The following is a 27441-nucleotide window of genomic DNA, read 5'->3' as shown; positions in this document are numbered from 1 at the left end:
ACAAATTCTTACCGGCTAAAACTCCCAGATGAGCTCATATCTTCATCAAGGCCGCTCCATGACCCACTAGCCGGATCTGTAAAATGTTTAGAAGTGCTAGAAAAAACTCCGGAACCAGATTTTCCAGACAACGGTGAAATTTCTCGAATAGCACTATCGGATCGCTCTGAAGATCTAGAACCCAAATCCAAATCCAATTGTCTTGGCGACACGGCCATCTTTCTGGTGACTGTAATACTTTCTAAAGAACCCAATTCAGTTCCGAATTCAGTATCATACGGTTTCTCCATCATTGTCACTAAGCTTTCCGTGTCTGACTGTTGCGATGTTATGGAAGAAGAAAATTCTGAACCGAAATCTCCCATCGATGCCCCAGAGCCAACTTCTAAGCTTGCAAAACTTCCAGAGCCATATTCTCCTCCTTGGTCTTCTTTCGCAGCACCAGGAATATCCATGCCACCGGATGATGAACTAATCGTCTCAGAAACTTTCTTGCCATCTACAAAGCGCTGCTGAATAACCTTTGTTGTAGTGATAACGCTAATCATATTTGCATCGGCATCAGTGAACGATGAACCAATCTCTGAGAGATCTCTGCATTCTTCTGCACCTCCTTCAGTATCTTTACATTCATAACATGCTTTTTTGACGCAAACATCTTCAGCACATTCTAAATTAGTTGTCTCTGGCACATAAAATGCTCCTCTGTTATCATACACCTTCCTTTGTGTTGTGACATAAGTCACTTTAACGCCTCCATCAGTCACATCAGTACTTGTTTTAACATCTCCGACTTCTACTTGCTGTTCAATTAATTTCTTGAGGGCCATAGCTTCCGATAGAGCCTTTTGTGACGGACTGCCATATTTCTGACCTGGACTTCCTGATTTTTGCCCTGGACTTCCGCTTTTATTAGATGGACTACCACTCTTTTGCGACGAGCTGCCGCTCTTCTGCCCTGGACTGCTACCGCTCTTTTGCGGAGGACTACTTTCTGAGCTACCTCTGCTATAAGATCGCCTCTCCATATCTAAAAATCCTGAACTGCTCAATCTACCATCTTGAGAAAGCAGCAATGCCTCTTTTTCTTTAGCTGTCAGCTCAATTTTCAAAGCTTCCATACAAGCTGACTCCAAACCCTCAAATTCTTTCAAACTAGATATAGATATATCATCACCTTGAGCAGCTTTGCTTCTATGATACCTCTTCGGTAAAGATCCATTCAATGAATCTTGCGAGGAAGAAGAATGCTGATAAGCTTCCATCGATAACATTTGTTCAATATTCTCAAACTCTTGCAATGAACTCACAGAAACGTCATCCTGATCACCAGAACGCATCATATAACGCTTCCTTAATAAAAGGTCAGCTTCTGACATGCTACCGAAAGAGTTCTTAATACTTCCATAGCTCCCGATTGATTCTTTCTGAGAAGCAAAGCTACCGATTCTACTAGCGTCAAAATCTGTCATTTCTTCTTCTTTGATATCTTCCAGAGGACCTCTTTCATAATCATATCTAGCAGCTGCTAAATCTCCTTCAAACTGCATCTGTATCCATCTTTTACCAGCTTCAATCTCAGCGTTTTCTTGCGCTCTTAAACGCTTCTCCAATTCATATTGTCCAAGCTCTTCTTCAGAAAGCGAACCTGACGTGCTATATTCAGTATCGCTTTTAACGTTATCCGACTTCTTACTAGTTTTAGATAAATAATTTTCGACTTCTTCATCGTATTTTTTTATATTACTTATTTTTCCGATGCTCAAACTTTTACCTTCAGAATCGAATTCTGAAGCTTCTCTAGCAACTTCTTCGATCACGACAAAATCGTCTATTTCGCTCGGCTTATCGACCATTTCAAACTCTTCACTGGATGGAGAATCAGGTGCTTTTTGAGCTTCATACAGAGTTCTATCTTCAGTAGTTACAGAAATCTCTGATTTGGAATCCGTTAATCTGTCACTGTGAAACAATTCATGATCTTCATTTATTTCGTACATATCATCAAGAACGTATTCGCGGCCATTATCAGTAGATTCAGAACTTTGACTCGGATTAGAAATTGGAGTTTGAGGTGTGGATAAATAATCATCTTGGATTTTAAGACTCGAAGATGAACTTTGCTTGCTGTCGATCGGATAAGGCTCTGTGAGTTTTTTCTCTGAGCTACTAGATATGATTGTTCCAGATTGTGAATGGATCACCTGAGTGCTAGTAATTTCTTCATATTCAGTCGATCCTTTCGGTATGATGCAAGCTTCTAATGCTTCAAAATCAACTTCTTGTCGTGGCATCGAAGCATATTTGATTGGTTTTGGTTCAGCTTTAACGGTAATCACTTTTCTTTCAATGAACGTTTCTTCAACTGGCGGCTTTACCTTTTTCTCTGGCGTTGAATAAACAACCGAAGAAGTTCTATATTCCACCGTCTTTTCAGAAACCTCATAAGACTTTGGCGGTTCGATTTTAGTTTCCACCGATGTCTCTACTGACGTTTTTATGTGTTTCACCGATGAAGGTCGTGTTTCAATTTTGCTCATACTGAACACCTGTGATTCAGATTCAGGAATTCCAGCGTCTATTTCTTCTGTGCTTTCTGAGAAACTCACAGATGGGAATTTCTCCGGAAGAAGTTCATTAGGTTGAAAACTCATCTCGTGCGATCGCTTCATTTTACCAAGAACTTCTGCAGAAGCATCGATAATCATCTCGTCGTCCAGTGAACCTTCCTCTGATTGTTCATTAGAATCTGCCGTGTGTGTGATTCCTTCCATGCTTATAGCTTTTCTCACATTATCATTATCAAAATCTTCTTTATATTTGATATCGTCCATAGGTGCATCTTTCTCTTCTTTAATAGTGCTTTGAACAAGTATTTCAGTTTCAGTAAAATTGCCACTCTCAATCATTTCCTCTCGGAGTTCAGCAGCAGAAGGAACTAGCGTTTCAGAAGCATCAGATATATCGATACTTGCTAAATGACCTGAGCTTTCAGAATCTAAGCTTTTGATACTTCCTCTCGAACTCAGAGTACTAGCAGCTGTCACATATTCTTTAGAAGTCCTCTGCGATTTAGTAGATATGTCTTGAGTAGTCAAAGCACTATGAAAATCTGCCGTACTGTGACCAGTCAGCATAACTTCTACATCTGAAGATAAAGGTCTACTATGCGGGCTTTCAGTGTGTTCAAAACTTTGATAATGACTTTCTCCAGAGCTGGACCATCCTTCCATATCAGAAGTAGATCTTCGATCGCCAACGATGTGTGCAGATCGCAAGTGTTTTTGGATAGGTCGTAATTTGACTCCTTCCAAGCTTCCTTCTTTGGGAGAATCTTCTTTATCGGACGGCATCTCTGTCTCGGTATCTACTAAAGATAAGGGACCACTCTCCAGTCCTGTTGATATGTCACTAAATTCGTGTTGCGTCCTCTCCTTCTCGAACATCGTGTCTTTTTCATCGTCAGATGTAAAATATGAATCGTCACGTTTAGATGACGAATCGCTTCCTTTTTGCGAAGACTTTGCTTCCTTGTCGGATATAGACACTTTCTCCTCCTCAGTAGTTTCTTTTTTAACTTCGTACGTTTCTTCTATTGTTACAGAAGAAACAGAAGCAACTCTAATTTCAGTGCTCGAATGTTGTACTTCTGGCTTTACTATTTCAATATGCTGCGACGGTTCTTCATGTATCACTTCCGGCCTATCTGGACTGATCAATTTGAACTCGAACTCAGAAGGAGATTGCTTATATTTGATACTTCCGTCGCTCTTTTCGTTTATTATTTCATCGTGCGCTGCTTCCAGTGATTGTTTCACTTCATCTATCGTCTTTTCTAAGTCTGAAAGATCAGCCATATGTCTGGGAGGTTCAACATCTACTCGCTCAAGTTCAAGTTTCGAGACGAGAAACTCGGCAGACGAGAGATCTGTATCATAACCACTGCTGCAAATGTCTTCCAAGCTCTTCTCCTTGAAAATTTTATATTCGGCTTTCTTGTGTAAGTCGGTCACGAAAGATTCAGCTTCAGTTGAATAATCTTCTTTCTCGGAGTGCTGCATGGTATCGGCACTAACTGATTCCATTGACTTATGTAATGCGTCTGTGTCTTGTGAATCAATCGATTTTATCATATATTCAGTTTCGACGCTCTCTCTAGATTTGATCATCGAATCTTTAAAAGAATCTAGTGTGTCACTCGGTGCTTCCACCATATAAGTTTCTTCTGAGCTCGTAAAACTAACGCTACTTTGAGTCGTTCTCAAATCGATATCTGAAGTTATAGTCGTTAAGCCTAAATCGCTTCCAGATGTTACAGATTTAGTTTCCGATTGAGATATCAGTTCATTTTCTAACGAACCAGGTTCATCTTGTGAGGATTTTAGACTTTGTTGAAGATCAGCAGTCATCTCATCTAAATAATCTTGCTGCTCTAATGTGGCTTCCCAAACGTGTTCTTGAATATGCTCCTCTGGTTTTAAAACAGGCGATAATTTCTTGTCTGCTACAATAGAAGTCATAATAATACTTCTATCTTCTGGTAACTCATACTGTTGAGGTGCAATCAAATCTGAATCTGCTATGATCTCAGATTCAGTGTGCGTATCCATGCTCACCTCTTGACTCGATCCTTTAGATTTTTGCGAAGTGGATACTTTGAGCTCCTTAATAAAATCTACTTCATATACTTCTTCTTTTTTCAATGATCGAGATCTGCTCTTTGGTGACATTTCAGATTTTTCGTCAATAGAACCTCGCTTGCCCGTCACTTCACTCTTAAGACTGACTTCTTGACTTATATCGGAGCTCATGTCATCATGCTCTTTGCTTTCCACAATAGATTCTTCTTTACTGAATCCCGTTGTGGAACTTACAACTTTTCCTTCCTGCGATATTTCTTCTGTAGTAGTCTTCTCATCTTTTTCAACAATTCGCACTGCCGATTCAATATGAACGTCTTTCCCTTGAGAAAATTCTGCGTCTGTTTCTTCGGTAGTTTCAAGTTCTGATTTCTCGGTGAAGTATTCTTTTCCCCATTGCTCGTGCGATATGTCTCTTTCTGAATAAGAAATCTCGCTCTTCTTGCACACTTCGTCTTTAATAGAAGTCATTTTCTCTTCTGATTTGCTCTGTCTGCCGGTGTACAACCCTTGTTCTAAAAATTCCCTTTGAGTTTCAACTACAGTTGAATCATCATCAGTCTTCTTCGACTTTGTGATCTCAGTATCTTGGCGTTCAGCGGAAGCTTTTTGATCGCGCTCTACAGAGGTTCTTTCAGAGTGAGTCACATCACCGATCTTTTCAAAAGTCTCCTTTTCTTTTAATTCATATTCCACTCCAGATATTTCTCTCTTAGTTTCGATCTTTGCCGATACTGAATCGTCGTCCGAAGAAGATATGTGCTGCTTCTCCGAAAAGAACTCCTTACCAGAAATCTGATGAGTGGTCGTTTCTTTTGAAGTAATAATGGTCGTTGAATCATCGTCTGATATTAGAGTACCAAACTTTTTCTTGCCAGTATCAAAACCTTGCTTCATCTGTTCAAACTTAGCTAAAGTATCGCTCTTCATGTCTTTAAATTTCTTCAAAGCTTCTTCATCAAACGTTATCTTCTTTTCTTCGGTAGTTTGAGTTATAACCTTAGATTCTTCTACAATTTTTGAATCTGTTTTAATCACACGTGATACTGTTTCTTGTTCAATAATCTTGCTTTCGGGATGCAATGTCAATGCTTCTACGTTCACGAATGCAATGTTGTCTACGTGGTGTCTAGTGGGCGATTTAGCTGGACTCGATCTGCTCAATATCTTGGCCACGTCAGGGACGTTTTCTGAAACGGTAAAAGGCACTATTGATACAAATAAATAAATAAGTAAATAAACAACACTGTCGAGAAACATGTAAAAGTTAATTTAACTAGCACAGAAGTAAAAATAAAACGAAAACGACGTTGAAATCTATCTTTGACGCAATCTCTATATCTTCTATTCATACAATCAGTCAAATGAAGCAACTCCATCGATTTAACGAATAAAAAAGAAACACATCAACACAATAAAGACGATGAATTATGGATGAGATTGACTACTTTGGAAGTACCATTCAATTTAGTTGTGTGTTGCTTTACATTATTAAAAAATGTAATTGATTAGTTGTATGTACATATTATTAAATTGGTGAGTAGTGTCTTTATATTTATCGTGAAGTAGTGCTAATGTGTGGTAAAAATTGTGGTTTAGTACTGTTTTTGGTTTTTCAAAATTCGATGTAGATAACACTGACTTCCAAGATGGCCAACTAGCGAACGATGAGATGCTTTTATAGAAATGGCCGACGAGAAGAAATCACAGAAACGTGGAAGAAAACCAACTAATCTTCTAGTAAAATTATAACATTTATTTACACCGAAACATGTATCTTTTACAGGGTGGCTCATATATACTTTCAGATTACTTTTAAATGTCATATATTTTTATAAAATTAGCAAGAATTTCTATTAACATGTTAATTATTTATAAGAATATTTTTTATTTATATGTTTAATATTTACCAGAGTATTAAAATCAAGAATTCTCAGCATTTTTTTTTCATAAAATTAAATTTGTACGAATATTTTTAAAATATTTAACAACCACTGCCTTTTTTATAACGCTGCATAAGTAAAGGCGGGCTCATTTCTAATATGCACACTTTTTGGAAGATTTTAATTGAGTTCTGGGAATGGCAAAAAATTGTGTACAAATTTTTAACACTCGAACTCGCCTTATTTTTGATTAGGTAATAAAAGAAGACACTCAGATAAAAAAACTTTCTGAAGGTGGTAGTGCCAGATTTTTGAAAATATACATACTTTCTAAGAAGATCGAAAGTATTTGAATGACCAATATTATTTGCGATTTTCTGTTACTCTAACCGGCCGGCGGTTTTATCTTTGCTTTGGTGATCTAAGAACCCGCTCCGAAAGAATGAAATTACAATTTTTCTTTTTCGATAATCCAAAAAGGTTTTTTTATGTTGTTGTTGTAAAGTAGCAACAGCTGTTATTGACAATTGTCTCACGATTATTAATGACAGCCGAAGAGGTCTTAATTTTTTTGTTAAAACAATTGTAAAATATCAATTCTAAGCTAAGCTCGAAATTTCAACGGGCAATTAAAGAGAATTATATAATCAAAAAAAAAAGATGCAAAATCCAGAATTTTTTACCAGTCAAAAAAATAATGACTTTTGTAGTTATTTTTCAAAAGCAGAAATATGTAAAATGTGGCTCGACAAATTCTAAAGGCTCTCGCGACTCCGTTAAATCATTAGAATCCATCGAAGAAATAGAAAATTTATCATTAGTGCAACATTTAGAGAAAGAAATTTCTTTTAATGAAGTCATATTTAAAAATACAGAACACAAATCACTAATAAATTGTTAGTGACACGCGCTCCGCGTAACGAATCCGAGCATATTTTGATGCTAATCAAAGCAAACTTTGGCGATATCTGCTTATTTTTTTTTAAGAAGCTCGACGGCAGTTTATCTGGTTAAAACACTTATCTACTTAAACTATAAGAGATATAAGGAGATCTGAAAAAGGTGACTATTGGTCGATAAACCACATCTATAGTAATTTGGGGTATTTTTCTAGAGACAACGAATCCGCATTTGCGCGAATGCTCTGAAACACTTCCCCAGCATTCTCAATAATCGCATGTATGGACAGAGGACCCAAATTGGATTACTGTGGTACTCCAAAATTAACAAAATACTAATCAGAGCTACAAGTTTCTGAACTTCAGAAAAAGAAGTTCATGTTATACTTTGTCAAATTCTTTTTAAAAGTCGCCTTTGATAGGCATAATATCAGACATCCATCTAATTAACCGTTTTAAAAGCACTTAGAATCTGTGCCCAAATATCTCCAACAAACATATGCACTAAAATATGTTCCGAAGCCCGGATTAAATATTTCAGATAGTATATCAAATATTTATTAGGCAAAAACAAAGAGTCTGGTTCCGCCCCGAATCACTAAGATTGAACAAATAATCTAAAACTGGGAGGAATATTAGACTTTCACTCATCCAGAAAGTTATTATAAGTAAGAACGCAGCTATACTTTACTTTCGACTTGGAATAAGTCGCATTAAGCGGAGCTACGGCAAATAGACTGAGACGACCCTTCAACACAACAGCTTCACTTCAACGCACTAAACATGTAACTAATTATCTTTATTGTTAACTAGTATCATATAAAGAGCAAATTGTAATATGTAATAATTTAATAACAGTATTTTTATCAAAAAATATCTTTGAACAGATTTATTCATAAATAGTTTTTAAACCTTGCTAAAGATAGTATAATGAAAGTATCGATTTTGGCCAACCTGTAAAATAATTCAACAGGCATTAAATGATTGATGTTTTATTGATGAAAGATATAAAGAAATGAAACATTGTCACTTAAAAACATACCTTAAATAAGTGACAGACATTCTTAAAAAACCATGTGTTATATATTGATTTAAAATTAAAAATATTTTAGATAATATATAAACAGAGACAAGCAGTAAAAAGCATACATTAACATAAAATATAATAAATATGTATTTATAAGCTGAATTTTTCAATGAAAAATCTGAACATATGCATTAAGCATGATTGCAATGTTCCATTGCGAGAAATAAAAAACGTTCGGAAAAGGGGAAAAGCATTTTTCTTAATACGAAAATAATCTCTTCTATCGTTCTCTATTTACTTACCAAATTTTCGTAATTCGTTAACGACTCCGCGTAATCGCGAACAAAAAAAAAGAAAAGGCATATATCGTATGAATCTATTATTCTGTAGTGTTTGTGAAAATCTTTTTTATATATTTAAATATACTTTTATTTTATAGAAAAAAAAATAAACGTGGCTAAGAATATATTTGGATCGTTATCTCATTGCATATCTGAAAATAATATACGCCTATGTTTGTGTGTTGGTATTTATTATATGCACAGAGCCGTATTAATATATTAAAAAATATATAAAACATATAGGGCGACAAAATGCCCAAAGCATCTAAAATCTAGCACCGGCTCTCTATATATAATATTTAAATATTCACTCGATAAGCATAACGTGTTATTTTATTATAATAATAATAATTAACAAACAATAACGTCACAAGAAGAAGCGCTGGACGAGATCAAAGAAGCATTACAATTTTACTAGAAGATGAGTCACCAATTTTAAATAAAATAATAAATAATAAAAAAAACACTGAAAATTTTCTAAATTTTTTCCAAAAAAAATCATGCCTAAAATTTATATAATCAGTGACGTAATGAAATTTTGAAAATTAAAAATTTTGCCTACATTTTTTAAAGTAATAATTTTGCCTATCATTATTACGTCACTGTTCTTTTGCTTTATTAGATGATTGACTACCTCTTAGGCAAAATATATAAACTGCTTGGTTATATTTTAATAAAATTTGTAATTTTTAAAAATCGTACCACTGAGAGGTTTGTCAGATTCTGAAGAAGCTATCGAGTCTTTGATGAACCTTGGATCTCTTGGAGATAACGTAGAAGAAGATTGATCCGAACCTTCAATACCTATAAACACAAATATATTAATTTAAAATATTAAGAACATGAAGATAGTGTTGATCGATTATTAATATATACGTTGAGAAGCATCGGAAGATGCTGATGCTCTATGTATCAGATCTACTGGAGATGGTGGCGGTGTTTTAGAAAACTTCAATGAAAGACCTACCAAAATAATTCCGACTCAAAAAAAGATCTATGCACATTAAAAGTATTATAATTTATAATAAATCATTACCGTGCGTTACTTGACTCGTATCTATCTTAATCAGCGATCCGCCAGGTTGCGATATACCTTCCAATAAATCTGAGCATCTTCTATCAGATCTGTTTAAATCTTTCATCTCTGAAACAAGTTTACCAGTGTCTTCCAAAATCAGCGGAGAATCTGGACTGCTCTCTCCTTTCTTATGATCTTTGTCAACTTCATCGTCTACTTTAGATTTTATATCAACTCCTACAGATGCAGCCAAAGCATAGCTTGCATCACTGACCAACTCAGAAATATGATGTTCTACTTCTTGATGCTTTAAATCGATTCCACCAGATGCCGCTAGAGTGCTACTAGTGTCTGAAATTATCTCTGAAACATGATGCTTTTGTTGAACTTTTTCTTCTATATCTTCTGGTTTTACTTTAACGCCCATTGTAGCTGCTAAAGTAGACGTCACATCAGCGACTAATTCTGTGACGCTGCTTCTTCTTTCGTGTTTATCTTGAACTGGACGCTCATCTGGTTTGAAATCAATTCCAGCAGAAGCAGCTAGTGTGGAACTAGAATCAGCGATCAATTCGACAATGCTACTTCGTCTCCTTTGAGACACATCAGTTTGTTCTGGTTTATAATCAACTCCAATAGATGCTGCCAAAGTTGAGCTGACATCAGCGATCAATTCCGTCACGCTACTTCTTCTATCTGTGTGTAAACTTCTATCCTCTACTTTGAAATCGATTCCAGAAGAAGCAGCTAATGTAGAACTAGCATCGGAGATTAATTCTGAAATACTACTTTGCTTCGTGTGAGATATTTTTTTATGCTCGTCGTGCTTAAATTCAACACCAACAGCAGCAGCCATAGTTGAGCTGGCATCTGAAATTAGCTCCGTGATGCTGCTTCTCCTTTCATGTTTCGCCGATTTATCAGTGTGCAAACTGTGATCTTCTGGCTTAAAATCGATTCCAGCTGAAGCAGCCAAAGTCGAACTAGCATCTGAAATTAACTCCGTGATGCTGCTTCTCCTTTCATGTTTCGCCGATTCATCAGTGTGCAAACTGTGATCTTCTGGCTTAAAATCGATTCCAGCTGAAGCAGCCAAAGTCGAACTAGCATCAGAAATCAACTCAGAAATGCTGCTTTTTCTCCCGATCGTCGTTGGTTTATCTTCCACATGAAGTTCTTCGTGTACATCGATCCCAATGGAAGCGGCTAAAGTAGCACTAGCGTCTGAAAATAATTCTGTAATACTTCTCTCTCTAACAGGAGCCGATGGTTTCACATCATGCTCGTCTTGTTTAACATCAATACCAACAGAAGCAGCTAAAGTAGAACTTGCATCAGAAATCAATTCTGTAATGCTACTCTTTCTATCTTCTTCTGTAATCGTCACGTCTTCTGGTTTCAATTCAATGCCGATGCTCGCTGCTACGGTAGATCCCAATATAGATATTGATTTCAAGACATGGCCATCATACTCAGATTCTTTCTGGTCTTCAAACGAATCAGTTTGCAATTCTGGATCGTCTTCAGATTTACCTATTATCCTTATCTTTTCAAAAGTTTCTTCTTTAGTTTCAGTAGTCTTGGTCAATACTTCGTGTATAGTACTAGTTTGTTGAATAGAGGTGGTTGTAGAAGTATGCGTAGAAGAATCAACGCCTGATTTGAATTCACTAGAATATTGCTGCCTCGCATATTCTTCCATGTCTTCAAAGATACCCTGTTGATAAAAAGATAATTAAAAAACCGCTTGCCTAAAAATAATATATAAATATAAAACTTACTTCTTTTTCTGCAAACAAATCATCAGCATCATCTAAAGAATCTTGCTTCAACTTGCTTGTATCAAACGTAGGTACGAATCCTTCATCGCCTTCAGATGTTGGTTCTATGATCTCTAAAACTTTTGCTTGGTCGAGTTCTGATTTTAAAAAAATGCGTTTTAAATAATAAGTTTTTTATTGTTTAATATTATTTAAAATACCTGATTCGGTATCAGTGCATATCTTTTCTTCCACTTCATCTGGAGATGAATGTACAGAATAATCTTTATCACCGTCTTTTGAAAAGTCCTTTGAGAGCTGCAGTCTAATTTCTTTATTATCATCAGCAGAACTTATCGTTACAGTGACTTTAGGTTGTTCTTTTATAGCACTTGTTACTGTTTCTAATTTAGTTAAAGTTCCTACAGTTCGCCTATAAAATACATCATAAGTATTTATATATTTTTATAAATAAAAACGCACAATACAACTTACTGATTTTCTAGTATTCCTGGCAATCTAGGAGCTTCAATTTCTTGGTCCATACAGAAAGGTTCAACATCATCTAAAGAATCTCCTCTTACTGTGCGTATAGCTTTGTCATAAATCGGTTCTAATAACAAATATTATTGCCATTAATATATCATCTAAAAAATAATATGCTTGTGCAATATATTTACCTAAAATTGCTTTGGCTTTATTTTCAATATCTTGCTTCGATTCTCGTTGAGGAATACTATCTTCTGACTCTTCAAATGTATAATCTTTTGAATCTGTAAGACTGTGAGCATCTGAGATTCTCTTTCCAGCTAAAAAGTCAAATGAGCCTTCTCCAGTGCTGCTCATAGATGCTCTCTTCATTTCTAAAATAATTTATTATCACAGTAATCTTTCAGTATTAAAACATATAAATATATATACAATACTAACTAAGTTCATCTAATTTGCTAGCTACATCTCCTTGATCTCCTCCCATATCTTTCAAGCCGCTGAATTTAGACTCGATCTTTCTCAGGGTAGACGGAGAAGTTTTTTGTACAGTTGCAGTTGTCGGACTTCCTTCACTTTCGTCCGTTACCAAATCCGGACTTCTCATATCGCCGAGAAGTATATCAGTAGATACTTTGACGGCAGAGTCTTCGAATTGTGGACTGTCTGTAGATGCTTTGTCTGTCACGGCATCTTCGGATGTGATCCTATCAGAAGCACCACCATCGGACCATTTTTTATCAGATATTTCAATCTCGCGACTGCTCTCTGATGAAATCTTATCTGAAAGTTCTTCTCTCTCAAATGAAGATATTCGCTCGTCATTAATATCATCAGTGGCTTCGGTCACGAACATTTGGAATTCTGTAGCTCTTTGTGGAATATCTGGCGGTACGTTCATCAATTTAGCCATTTCAGAATCTCTCAATTCCGCTGATGAGAATTTGATTATCGAAATAGATTCATTTCTGGAGTGACGCTTTGTTGGCATTTTCTTAAATAAAGCATTCTGAGCAGCGTCACTCATCTCAATTGTTTCAATAGAGGTAGATTCTTCAGCTTTTGTAGATTTAGCAGCGTCCATTTTTAAATCAGATCCGCTTTCAATGCTCTCATCGAGACCTTCTTCTATTTCAGAAGATATTTTACTCATTTTATAAGCGGCGTCTTTACCGGATTGATCTGATTTATCCGAATGTAAAGAATCGGCTTCCGATGGTCTTCTAGAATCTGTATCAGTGCCATACTGCTCAGATTCTTCCAAAGAATCTGAATAGATCCTCTTAGAAAAGAAGCATTCTTGCACAGAAAAATCGTCTTCTGGTACAGTTTCAATGAACTGCCTAGCTTTAGCACTAATCGCTGGTTCTTCTGATGCTACTTTTTCAACCTTCTTCTTTGGACTATCTTGTAATTCACTGGCGCTGAAAACAGCTTCTTGTTCCAAGAATCTCATAGTATCTTGCCGAATTGAAGACGTTATAACTTTGGCAGAGCTCATTTCTGTCGTTGAAAATATGTGAGAGCCTATCTGAGTCTCTTCCATGTCAGAAAATTGAGAAGCTTCATCTAATGAATCGCTTCTGGTTGGTCTTGACTCCTTTGAGTAAATCTTAGACTCTGATTGCGATATATAACTTGCATCTCTTTCTGTGCTTTGTACTGATTCAGCGAATGAGTCAGTTTTATCTACGGTTGATTGAGAACAAGGTAATGGGGATTCTTGTGACAAGTGCTTTGGAGATCTTGAACTTTCCAGCTGTAATGCATCTGAAGCTGATTTTTTTGAAAAATCAGATCCCATTGAATCAGAGCGAGCGTGAATCTCACCAAAGTCAACTCTAGAATCAGTTAGTTTTTCGGGTAGCTTAGTGTCAATTTTAGGTGCGACTTGTTCTTTTGGTTGCGAATCACTTTCATCGTCGGTTGGTTGTATCTGTGCTTCTTCATCTGAAGATATCTGGATAGAATCTTCCAAAGAGTCGACTCTCTTACCGTCTTTCTGAACTTTTGTAAAGACTGACAAGTCGCTCGAATCTATAAACTCCTGACTTTCAATATGAATTTTCAACGCTCCTTTGCTTACTTCTGAAGGTGATTCTTTTTTACCTTTGGCTTTTTCCTCGAGCAATTCAATCTGATGCTTCACATTAAATATTTGTGAATCTCCTTCAGTTTCTGAACAACTAGATTTCTTCACAGACTCGTTATCTTCTTCTGAAGAAAATTGGACAATCGTAGAATCAGTTCTTGTTGATTTTGCAAATAATTTAGGAGTGGCTTGACCATTTTTAAAGTAGCTCTCTGAATATTTATCACTAGTGTAATCAGCAGAAGCGCGGAACGTTTCTTCAGCTTTCATCATCTCAGCAGCAAAATCAGATTCAATATCCGGACTACCGGGATCTTCAGACTTCTTTTTTTTATCTATTAACACCGTATCGGTTGCCATTGCTTCTTGAACCTTTATCTGATCTTTGATAAAATCTTCCGTATATTCCGAAGCAGGTTTCTGCATAACTGAATGTCGTTTGAGTGCTTCTTCTGTGAGTTTAATCTTGATCTCAGTTTCTGGCACTGTTTTCTCCGAAAGCATCTTACTTTCAAAGCTACTGATCTTCTCCCTTAAAGGCGCTTCTGCTACATCCCTTTCTCTCACTGTAATGATTTCTTCTTGAGTGATCACAGTCTTAGTTTTGTCTTCAAATTTAGTAATGACTTCTTTTCTGATCTCCGTTTTAGTGGTAGGAGATATTTGTTGAGTCACAGTCTCTTCCTTTGTTTCTATAATCTTCTCTTCTTGCTTCATATGAGGAACTTTAACATCCGAGAAATCTCCAGATGAAAATCTGATCATAGATTCGTTTCTAACGTGTTTTTGCATATGTCTCGGACCGGCTTTAGGCAATACTTTTTCTTTTGGTGGCTCTGGTTGTTCAACGACTGAAGGGATTGGTTTTTTAATAATTTCTTCCTCTTCTGACGACTTCTTCATCAGTTTGCCGGATTCCTGAAAATATATGATAAATAAAAATACACCTTTTAATTAAATAAATAAAAATATATTATACCTGTTGCATGGCTGCTGTCTGTTGTACAAATTTCTTAATTTCTGGATTGATTTGCTTTTTGATCTCAATTATCTCTTCCTTCAATTCTTTCTTTTGCTTAGAAGCTGACACTTTACCGGAGCTTAATTTTCTTGTTATCTGTATTTTTCGCTCAGCAACGCTCTTCTTCACATCTCCTTTAAAATATATTGTAATGAACAAATTGTGTTGTATATTTTATAATATAATTATATTATATAATACCATACCTTCCTCTTCTTCACTTTCTTCTGATATAGACAAAGATTTCTCTATATCGTCACCATCTTCCACATAAGATTTTTCTTCTGGAGAATATTTAGCTTCTTCTCTATCTCCAATCGAATCGTCCATTGCAATATCTTTCCTTTCTAGTAATTCTCTATGCAATCGATCCGCCTCATCTTTATCGAAAGCTTTATTTATATCTTCTTGCTCTAAAAGAGCATTGTCCATAGCTTCTTTTTCAAGAAACTCCGAATCGGGGCTTTTATAACCAATAATTTCTTCCGAAGACTGCCTCTCTTGATAAATATTCCTCTGTATTCTTCTCTCAGCATCTGCAACGCTTTGTGGAAGTAACACATCTTCACGGCCAATGCGACACAACGCCAGTTCCAAAGAATTATCTATAAATTCATAATTATTTATTTGTCATATTTTAAAACTAAACACAAATAACAAAATAAATCACCATGTGCTTTAAGACCTCCCTGAGATCTCCATAACTGCAGCATTAATGCAGCTTGTTGAGCGCCATTAACACCTTTCTCTCTAATATTAGCAACGGCTGCCGAGCTAACTCCCAATTCATAGGCCAATGGTACCCAATCCATTCCCAGTAAATTGCATATAGACGTAATTCTAAATAAAAAAATAAAAATCATTTAATAATTAACTTAATCATTTTTTTACAGATATGTTTCATACTTTTCATCGGTAAGTTTCTCAGGCCATTTGTTTTCAACTTCTTCATACGTCGTATGAACTGAAGTCTCTTCAGATACAACTTCTTTAGCAATCTGCTTAGTTTGATACACTGGTAATGTGAAATCGACAGGTATAATCTCTTCTGGTAGTAATATATTAAGAACACATATCTGAAATACATAGAACCATCTAAATCTTCACACGTTTAATTTTATCAATTGTGTTATATTTCTAGACAGTGCAAAGATTCGGTTTTTGCCGAATTTTCACATTATATTTTGTGTTTTAACCTCCAATATTATTTTTTTTAATCAAGATAGTGCGACTATAGATTGTAATACCGGTAGAACTGATACTGGTAATACCAGTATTGGGGCAAAAACAAAATACCGATAGTACAGAAAATATATTAATTTTATTTTTTGAAATCCGTACATGGTATTTGTTGGAAACGATATTTTCAAGGCTTAAAACTACGAAAATTACGATAATGTTTTTAATGATAGGGATGGCTGGCGAAGTAAAAACAAAACCAGGAATTGCATACGAAATTTTTTCCACTATATGAAAAATGCAAATCAGTATTTAAAAAAAAATTTGCATATGTTAAGCCCAATCGTCTGGGACTAAAAGGTTTATGCAGTATTTACCTATTTTTAATAATGTTATAGTACGGTATTGACTGTTTCTCTCTCGGTAATACTGCAATCCCTAAGTGCAACGTAGATTCAAGAGTGGGTAGTTCAAAGAGATGAACGTCCTAACTGACACTTCATCAAATCACAAAACAATCGAGACGATAAATAATAGTGATTGCTATCATCCAGTTTAGGATATTTTAGATCGGAGATTTTAGTATAATTTGGAACAAAAAAAAAATCAAATCTAGTCTGAAGTTCCCAAACTAACTATAATATATGTATGTACGTACTGGAGTCTGTGCAGGTTCTCCTTTAGGCCTCTTTGGTTCTCTCATGAATTGACATCTAGCTACAGCATCAGCATGTGCTCCTCGTACCATCGCCTCCAATTGCAAGCGGTTTTCTCGGAGAGCTCTGAATTCCTGTTTTGGTTGATCGCCAGACTTGGCAACTGGCGTGAAGTTTCCACCGAATTCCAAATAAATCGGTTTACCTTCGTGAACCTTAAAATATAATACAAAAATAGTTAGTAGTATTTTTTTGTATATAAAAGATAAACAATAATGTTTATCACGTAATAAACTAACCTCAACGTCTTTACTCTTTGCTACTTGAGTAAATTTCTCCATTCGCTCTAACGTCTTGTCTTCTCTGTCGTCAGTTATGCAGAAGACTCTCAATTTAGCTTGGAGTTGCTCGGTTCGTTTGGCGTAAACCAAAAATCTTGCCATGAAGGGTACATGAATAGCTTCCCTATGATAATAGTATAAGATAATAATTTGTAACATTCAATTAAAAACAATATATATAACAGAGAAAAGACTGCGTCATTTTTTATGATAGGGATGGCTGGCGAAGTGAAAATAAAATCAGGTATTGCATACACGAAATTCTTTCTATTTTTTGTATATTTTCATCTCTATTCACACACATTTTTACCCAGATAGTCCACGGAATGTGCTTCATTAAGCATTGGTGTTAAATATTAACAACAAGTAAATCTCAATAATTTTATTTAAATATCAAACGTATTCGAAAAAATAGTGCGAAATGTATGGTTTTTTTTTAAATAATGCAATGGTATTTTTTTGTTACCAATTAAAGATAGGTTGTACTAGATGATATAATTAAAATAAGTAATAATTAAAATGTTTTTATAAATCAAACTTGATTTACAAAAACATTATTTTGTATGGCAAGCTCGTTAAGAAGCTGAATGGCTCGTGCAAAAGGAGCATTCTCTTGCGCTAACGTCTTGGCCGCAACGGTAAGAATAAGGGACGCGATCGCGACTCTCGATGACACTCACAGACCGAACATTGCTTTCAAGGCATTCTCAATAGTGAAATATAATAAATGGCCTGAGAATAACCACGCATTGTCTATGATGACATATACAAGCACCGCTATATATTATTTAGAATAAACAAATCACTACGCAATAAAATATTAAAAATAAATGTAGATCGCGAATTGTATACCTATATAATTCTGTTGCCATTTTAGTTGCTTCGCTAACATTCCTGCAATCCATTAGCCAATATCTTGCTGATACAGTAGTAGTGAAGGAGACGCAGTCGTTGACGAACGTTAAAGGTGTGCTATCAGTGACGTCTTCCCAATGAGCGCGATTGGTCCCACCTAAATTATACATTATCAATTATTACACATAAAATTAACCATTGAATAAATAAGATTAACATTCTAATAATAACTAAGAAGTTGAAAGAAATACTTCGTGTAAATTGCATTTATTTCAATAACATGCTCGAACATTTCTTTCAATTCTTCTATAGCTAAATAAGTTTTACAAAGCTATAAAACTACTTTTATATATATATATATAAATATATTTTAAATAAAATAATTACAATATATATATATAAATTCATTAATTATTTGAAAAAAATATAAAAATATATAAATCATGATTTTTAAAATATATTATAGCATCATCATCTATTCTACTACGGTGTCAACGGTCCTATTGTAATATAAACTTTATTGCAGTGGTGCATGCTCCCGTGTCTTCAAAATAAAATCTTCACGAATCTCAAGTAGCGTCTATATATAATAATAAAAATATGGCGTTGGGTATCCTTCGGGTTCCAGTATTCCAAACGGATCCCAAAACGTTCACTACCATCGCACTACAATATCTTGCAATATGTTCATGTAATATAAACAATACTATATATTTACATCATGAATTATATGTATTCTTATACACCCGGTTGATGTGAATGAATTTAGAATTCGGTAAAATATATTAAGTGTACAAATGAGTTCAATTTTATTTTTATTTTATATGAAACAATCGCGCTCTTGTATTGTTTCGAAGTAGTGAACATTATAACAAAATAATCTGTTTTTCAGATTAAAATCATACTAAAAAATCGAGAATTTTTAAAAATGGGTGCCGCATTATCTCATCTCTCTGCTTTCTAGATAGCAAAATAACGACTCATTATATGTTTATAGATATTAATGCAGTATAATACGCTATGGCTGAGTTAGATGTGCTGAAAAAGCTCATTAGGAAGATGAAACTTTTCACACAAGGAATGGATTTTTTTAATGTGGCACTGAAAAAGTGTCAAAATGAAAGGTACCATTTTCAAAAACTCTTGCCACTTTTTAGGATTCTCAGAAGATCCCAAGAAGCGATGAAAAGGTTGGAGAAAGCAGCCAAAAGAAATCTGACGCCCTGCAACTGATCAATATAAATGAACATGTTTTTGAAAAGACCGACAGTTTTACATATTTGAGATCTCTGGTTGTAGCAACAAACAATGTTGCAATAGAAGACCTAAATGAAGGTGGTTTTATAGCGTGGATAGGAACGCCTGAGTTATTCTCTGAAGGATAGTTACCATGATGATGATAAAAACATTCCAAATGACTCTTTAGCTAGACAATGGCCGCGAAAGGACATTTTTCTACACGACAACGCTTGATTCGATAAAACCTGATTAGTCTGCTAGATGCAGAATGACCTACATACGAAAATTTATCACGCAGTTAAAATTATTTGATATATGATAGTTTTGCTTCAAGAAATGAAGTCTGAAAAGTAAAATAAATTATAATTTAAAAACTACTAAAGCTCATTTGTACACCTATTACAAAAATTGACCAAAAGTACCAAATTTAATTTACCATTCAATACAACTAGAGATGATTTCAGTTTCGGGCTTGATCAAAATCTTTAAGACTTGATACATTCACATAATGAATTAAAAGAAATAAATAAAACTATCAAATCAACAATATAATTAATGAATCTCTTCATATACTTATTTCTCTTTGAAATTCCTAGATATATAATAATAAATATTATTATTTTTATTTATTACTCTGGAATCAATCAAACTTCAACATACACACATTTAAAATTTAAATCCAGATTTGGTGGAAAGTTGTCGGATCGAGCGTAGGATTTTTTGCAATCTTGACCCCCTTTTTATGGCAACAGTTAATAAAATAAATATAAAACACTATGTTATAAATTTTGAATACAATTCTCATCGAAATAAAAATAAATAATCAAATCTACCAAACAGTTACACAAAACATTGACAGTTTACTACCGAGTTTTTAAAGCGTCGTCGATCGTTCTATAAATAAAACACATCACTTTGGCAACAAAGAAAGCTGAAAAAAAACTAAACATCAATAATTTCGAGTCGATTTGTGCAGTGCATGTTCGTAAGCAGATCTCTCGAAGGACGAAATATATTTTTTTCAATACAAAACATATGTGGGATGATGTTGCTGTTTCGTTTTCCTCAAGTAATGGATGAAGTTTCTATAGAAAAAATAAATATGATCCACCTAATTAAATATGATCGAATTGAAATTTTAGTAATCCACCATACAATCACCATACCACTCATTCTTAGAATTTGTGTAGAATTTTTTTGAGTCATATTGCTTCTAAGTATACCTAACAATTGCTATATAAATATAATTACTAAATATAATAAACCATATTTATATAAATATATATTATAATTTTATGCTTAATATTAGATGCACGAATGAGTTTCAGTATTCAACAATCTAAAAAATCATTTTAAATTCAGTTCATACTAATTTTTATTTTTACTATATAAGCTATAAATTCACACATAGCAAAGAAACGATGCTGTAAAGTGTGCTAGCATATTTGTTTTCTTGCCCCACAAAAAGATCAAAATACTAAAACTCATTTATACACATATTATAATATTTTAATACAAGCTCAATAGTTTTAAGCAAGTTAAATATAACTAAATATTATTACATAATATTTCCATATGATCTGAATTATTATTATTATTTTTATTATTATAATTATCATTATATTTAAATAAGCAAAACTACATAAGTGTATATATATATATATAAATATATATAATATGAATATTATTTTTATATCAGATATTTATCTATAGTATATATTATTTTATTAGTGTCAATATAAATATGAATAACATTATATAAGTAGTCTTTCGCAAGACAAAATAATAAATAAAAATAGAAATAGATAGAATAAAGTAAATGAAAAAAATCGCAATAAGCAACAGTAATGTAATGTGTTTTAGGGGATCATGATTACAAAATATTATATTATACATAAAAAATATGATCTGTCTTGTAACAGTACTCCGTCTCCGTTAGTAAAATGTCAGATATCTTTCTACAACTTGTGTATTATAAATATTAATAATAAATAATGTAACTTTTATTGGTAAATTATGATAAATGAGATGAGCGATGTGGATGCTGAATTTATTTAATTAAATAGGCACTGTCAATTTATTATCACATTTTGCAAAACTGCGAAACTGCAGTACCACCAGATATGTATTTAAATGCATATTAATAACTGCAGTTCCACAGTTCTCGTTAGTTTGTATAAACGACCCTTTACGATATAATCTTACCACGATATTAATTGACATGGATGGAATCCAATCTTCAATGACATTCCTAAAACTTCAAACGCTTAAAACAATATACAATATTTCCAAATTAACATTAAAAAAATAAATATATTTTCGAAATATAAATTAAAGCCATAACAAATCATTCCAAAAAACGCTAATTTTATGTATTTACCTTTAGTTTTTTTTCTGAAGAATTTATTTTAATAAAATAAATATATATAAAAAGAAAAAAATGCAACCTGGTCCCTCTGTAAAAAAATCTGCCAGGGACAAATATGCGAGCATGCTTAAAGCATTCTTATCAAACTCTTGTCGTTTGTGGTGTAATAAGCCAAAGTTTCATTTTAAACATATAAACATATAATATATGATCCGTCAAACTAATATAAACAAAAGTGATCATATAATATATAGTAGATACGTGTTGTGAATAATTCTCATCGATTATGTTACAACCGGTGAAACCGTTGTTATCGTGCCCACTGTGTGATTTGATAGTAATAAAAATAAATAATAAAATAAATAGAATGAAATTGGTGAAGAGTGAAGATCAAAAGCTTTGGTGTAGTTTAATGCACACTTCTATCTAAATATTCGTCATACAAATTGAAACATTCATTAAGCTCGTGTTCGAAATTGGTTGGATTAAAAATCGCTATGCTAAACCGACAACTTCCACGAATCTGGAAGTAACTATAATATGATTTTTAACCTCATGCCTTTCCTTAATCGGTCTTAATTTTTAAATTTATCTAAGTGATTATGTATAACTGTAACTATTAAAATATATAAATTTATTTATAGTTTTATATTAAAAACATCAGTAATGCTGATATGTTTAATGGTATTGTTTAATATATTAATATAAATGGCTCTTATTTACCTTATATAAATTAATATGTATTTTCATTTAATATTTAACATAACATATTTACTTTAAGAATAATTTAAAACTATTTTAATAAATATAATTGAATAGCACTTTAGAATACAAACAAGGTTACTTAAAATAATATCCCTTGGATCATCCTATTAAATTTTATACCATTGTGACTATAAATAATCATATTTACTGTTAGGTTTGGTATTTTAAAAAATCTTTTTAGCCACAAAGATATGTAAAATTAAACTTATTTTGTATAAATCAATAATTTACTCTTAACTTTTTTAGCAAAATTCATCGACTTTCGCTACTTTAATAGTTCAAAATACGTAAAAAAAATATTGGTATTTTTTATGCTATTGAAAAACTGTAAATTTTGTCTAAAATAATCAAAAAGAATAAATACACTAATTAGATGCAATACCTTATTTTCGAAATCAAAATTTAAAGTGTATCTTTGTGGCAAAAATATTTTATAGTACAATATAAAACTCTTTGAAAGAGAAATATAAAATCATTAAAAATATTTTGATGATAATTCTAAGCAATTGAAATTTGTAAAAATCAATAAATTAAAAAATAATATTACACATGAATAAAATTATCTTATCTTTGTGGCAAAAATATAGCTATATAGTAATACTTCATGTTACATCAAATAAATTTAATTGGGTTTTTTAATGATATTATTTTAGTTAGAAAATATAATGTGTATAGTAATCCAAAAATAGTTCGGTGTCTGGTAGTAGATAACTTTTGAAAGAATCATAATACTCCTAATAATCTAGATAATTCTGATAATCCTGATTCTCCTGACAATCCATAAAAAATGGCAATGTATTAAACAGAGGTGGGAGAGATTATCAAAGACTTCTATAATCAGAAATAAATCTTGGATCACAGACAAATATCTTAACACTAGATTTATTCTAGATATACTAGATATACAAAATCGATTGATTAAAAGTCAAGTTTAAAAAGCAATAATGAGTCTTTACATATAATAGAACGATTTAATTTAATGTGTTTAGTTTTTTCTACGGATTTTCAGAAATCGTATGTCAACGCACGCACCCACTATCTGCGCCGGCGCTACATTGGTTCATTCAGAAGAACCGAATCGTAAATAAACGATAGTGCAGTTTGAGAAGTACTCGAGGCGAGCGTTTAACAATATTACCAAAACTTATGTTATTTCATCATGACACATTGGGGAAACCTGTCAGATTTGTAATAAGAAATAATATAATATTTGTCTAAGTTGGCCATTTTCACGTAACAATTAGACTGTTTATCTCAGATCACTCTTGGCGCGGCATGCGATCCTAATACTCAATAGCTAAGCACACACAACACCAGGACAGATCTGTCCGAACTTCGCCACACACGCAAACTGTCAGAACTACTTGTCCATTTAAAACGGTTATCTGATGTCTCTTTCAAAAAAGCAAAAACTTGTCATAAAGTAATTAAACCTTATTTTAGCAAATTAATAAAGGCGAATGGAAATGGCCCGGGTCGTAAAATCACGTAAGGGACAAATTTTAACAAAAAATATTGTTAACCATCGGGTGCGAATCGGGGACAGAAGGCGAACAGACTAATCTGTCTTTTCTCACCACACACGATCCGCAACGGACAGATCCGTCAGATGTGCCCGTGCGTGTATGACCAGCTATTATTGTAATGCATTAAAGATGAAAATGTCTAACTTATTACTGAAAAAAAATTATATTTTTTTCCCTCGTCTACAAAGATCTTTTAATATATTTATAGCATTCATTCAGGATCACCCGTGAACTTTGTAAAAAGAAATCGTAAATTTGTAGTATATAAAATTAATTGCTATATTTAGACTTTCTAAGAACGAATTTTTTTGTGTAGCGTATATTGTATATTTATTAAACAATTTAAAACCACTCCCAAAAAGCACCTGAACAAAATCAAATGGTCGGTGCCAAATACAATGGAATGCGTTGCATATTTTTGCAACAGATACTGGCCCTTCATATTACATTATTACCAGTCTTGTAATTTTCACAACAACATTACGTCTGAAATATTCTGTTTTCTCCCATATCTATACGATCGAGAACTGGAAAGTGATGCAATAGTGAGAACCACTACTTTATTTCTTTGAATAAACGAGAATTTACCTAAATTATATACCCCAAGTATCGATCAAGATGATCCTAAAAATCGCTTTTCACTTCATCATCAGACAAGTTCAAGCTAAACAGTCACATGAATCCCAATAGTTATGATTTGTAAACTACGTGACGCAGCCGTAAAAGTTAACAAATTTATTAGTAGCAGTTCTCTGAATCATAGTATTTTTAAAATATTTTGCCAATTAATGTGAGCAGAATATGAAGTGCTTCTGAAAGTACAGTACTCTGATTTTTAAAAAGACAAGTTGTGAAACGCTTATTGAAACTCAAGGTAGGAGTTTTACTTTTTATGTAAGAAAGGAAAATCTTGGATTAGATTTACTGAGTAAATAAAATAAATCTTTCCATTCAACTTTCTTGGCAAAGTTACTATTTTGGAAGAAGAAAATAGAGTCCTAGCAAACATTTCTGCAAACTTAAAAAGTGCTGGGCAAGAATGGCGTTAAAATATGAAATTCACAAGAAGAGATTTTTTTATAAAGAGATATAATTGAAATTATCAGTGCTTATTTAAAAGTTATTTATATATCAATGTGAAAGAAATGCTTTTCTTTCTGACATAAACTGTATCAATGATGCTGTCCTAACCAATGATGAACTCATTTATCTTAGGACAAAAAATATTTTTTTTAAAAAAACTATTTTTATATCTACATATTTTTTAAGCTTCTTTCAATATTTTTTCTTTGAAATTGAATTCATTGCTTTTAAATATGTCCATAAAAAACCCTGATCTAAACAAAAGGTAGACCAGTAAGATCTACAACGGGCACGGCTTCTCTCCGATCGAGCCCGAGAGTTAACTGATCTGACTTGACAAGCAACACTTGTGCCATAATACTATGATTAGGTATATTGGTTTAATAACAAGTAAGACATTTTGCATAACGTCGTTTTTCACACGTCGCAAAATAGTTATATTATCATATCTAATTGAACGAAGAAACTTTAATTTTAGCACCCATGAATCAATGTTTATTACAAAGATTGCACAAATTCAAAGAAAAGTAAGTATAATTTAGGTGTGTCATTACAAAACTTACAGTAATATTTTAAAAAAATACACAAAAATTTTAATCAATCAGTTTCTAAGTAGTTTTTTTTATTATTGATAGTTTTATATTCACAATGGTATAAAGTGATGTGATTTTGTACTAAATGATCACATTGATCACTTCTATTGTATTGAGTCAATTTATTTGTTCTTTAATTAAGAACAAGACATGTTAAATAATACAGAATAGATGTGTTCAAAGTCACCCCTTATCTTATTACACTGAAAGTATGAAATAAAACAAATAAAAGCCAATTATGTTCTTGAGAATATATCAATATAAACCATATCAACATTAAGTGAGCGTGAAATATCACCAGCCAAACGTGTGAATCAAGTGATATGGTGCTGTGAAAGCCTTTAAATGAAAAATAGCTCAAAGATGCTTCTCGTTGTACCTGCCAATATATAACGTGGACATAACTCGTTACTGGTGCATATTATTTGATTGGTATATAGTTATTTTTGTTGTATATATTGAAAATATGCTCTCTAAATATGTTCAATATTCAATTATATAATAATATATATATATATGTGTGTGATCAATATTTTTCGTTATTGAAAAAAATGAGAGATATAATGCATGGTGGGTGAAAATGGAAATTACCTTCGAGAGATCTTTTGCGAAATACACCTGGCGGGAGAGACGATGCCGATAGCCGCCCGGCGATAGGAAGGTGGTAGCGTGCAAACACACAACACAACAAGACACCATATTGACACACGGTAACGCTAGTTAACGTTGACGTGTCGCACCTTCACATCAACTATATTGATGTATTAAAGCTATTGCTTCAATATAAATAACATGTTGAATTGGTAATATAAAGACACTTTGTTACTCAACGTTAAGACGTACATCGTTCAACATGTTCTTTATATCGATAACAATATTTTAACACCCTAGATATGTCGACGTATCGTGTCGATGACGCAGAAAAAAGAAAATTAAATAACATATTTAAGAAAAAAAACGCTCATTACACCCACACACACACATACATAAGATGGTTCCCATCAACAACACAAAAAAGAAGCGTTAACATTGCTAAGCTCAAATTCTACAAATACCTGTTCCTTAAAATCTCATTTTATAGATCAAAACTCCTCTTATCTTTTATATATAAATAACATGAATATGAAAGATAAATTAAAAAAATGCATAAATAAAAAATAAAATAAATAACGTTTTCAATGATTTTCATGTAGTGTGTCTTTCTCAAAAATAATTTACAAAAATAACATCATGACGCTCTCGCTAATTGTCAATAAAATCCTAAGAGAAACTATATAAATTCAATAATAAAATGCATCAATATACTTTTTTTCAATCAAAAAATATTTACAAAAAGACTATATATAAAAATATTACTATAATTCTATGAAAAAACGATTATCTTCGTATATAATCTATGATTCTAATGTTGGGACATCTATGAAACATTAATCAAAGTTTATTCACATTCTAATTTATAAATCATGCCCAAATTGTGTCATCCATATTATATAGTAATAGTCAATATTTAATGCAGTGTACATATAAATATTGGAAAGGGGACGTAGCGATTCCTAATAACGTAAGTCTTTAGAACGACTCTAATTATACTTTTTTTTATATAATATATATAAATATGAAATAATTGTATAATATATTATAAAAAAATATATAAAAAAGCAAAATT

At 33.0% G+C, this 27441-nt stretch overlaps 1 protein-coding gene across 11 annotated transcripts in view; it reads right to left on the bottom strand.

Annotated features, from left to right (window-relative positions):
• LOC148232689 (uncharacterized) overlaps positions 1-27441 on the bottom strand; it is a 74649-nt gene that overhangs the window by 4374 nt on the left and 42834 nt on the right. For 7 of the 11 annotated variants that reach the window (XM_088191183.1, XM_088191177.1, XM_088191176.1 and 4 more), the window contains exons 24-40: positions 26367-26393; positions 18199-18358; positions 17305-17470; positions 17008-17220; positions 16077-16246; positions 15841-16010; positions 15377-15775; positions 15129-15304; positions 12499-15067; positions 12249-12431; positions 12064-12181; positions 11790-12001; positions 11590-11726; positions 9827-11525; positions 9667-9753; positions 9493-9594; positions 13-5830 (exon numbers count right to left, since the gene is read on the bottom strand). In XM_088191183.1, the coding sequence (XP_088047309.1) occupies positions 13-5830; positions 9493-9594; positions 9667-9753; positions 9827-11525; positions 11590-11726; positions 11790-12001; positions 12064-12181; positions 12249-12431; positions 12499-15067; positions 15129-15304; positions 15377-15775; positions 15841-16010; positions 16077-16246; positions 17008-17220; positions 17305-17470; positions 18199-18358; positions 26367-26393 (12406 nt within the window). Of the gene's footprint in view, positions 1-8; positions 5831-9492; positions 9595-9666; positions 9754-9826; positions 11526-11589; positions 11727-11789; positions 12002-12063; positions 12182-12248; positions 12432-12498; positions 15068-15128; positions 15305-15376; positions 15776-15840; positions 16011-16076; positions 16247-17007; positions 17221-17304; positions 17471-18198; positions 18359-26366; positions 26394-27441 lie in introns of those variants that run through there. The other 4 variants (XM_088191179.1, XM_088191178.1, XM_088191185.1 and 1 more) reach the window with 3 other exon arrangements.

This window comes from Plectrocnemia conspersa, unplaced genomic scaffold, assembly GCF_051122295.1.
Source record: "Plectrocnemia conspersa isolate PC_06_02 unplaced genomic scaffold, ASM5112229v1 ptg000008l, whole genome shotgun sequence".
Lineage (NCBI taxonomy): Eukaryota > Metazoa > Arthropoda > Insecta > Trichoptera > Polycentropodidae > Plectrocnemia > Plectrocnemia conspersa.
The sequence above is the reverse complement of the archived record's forward strand: the minus strand, read 5'-3'. Positions and strand labels throughout refer to the sequence as shown.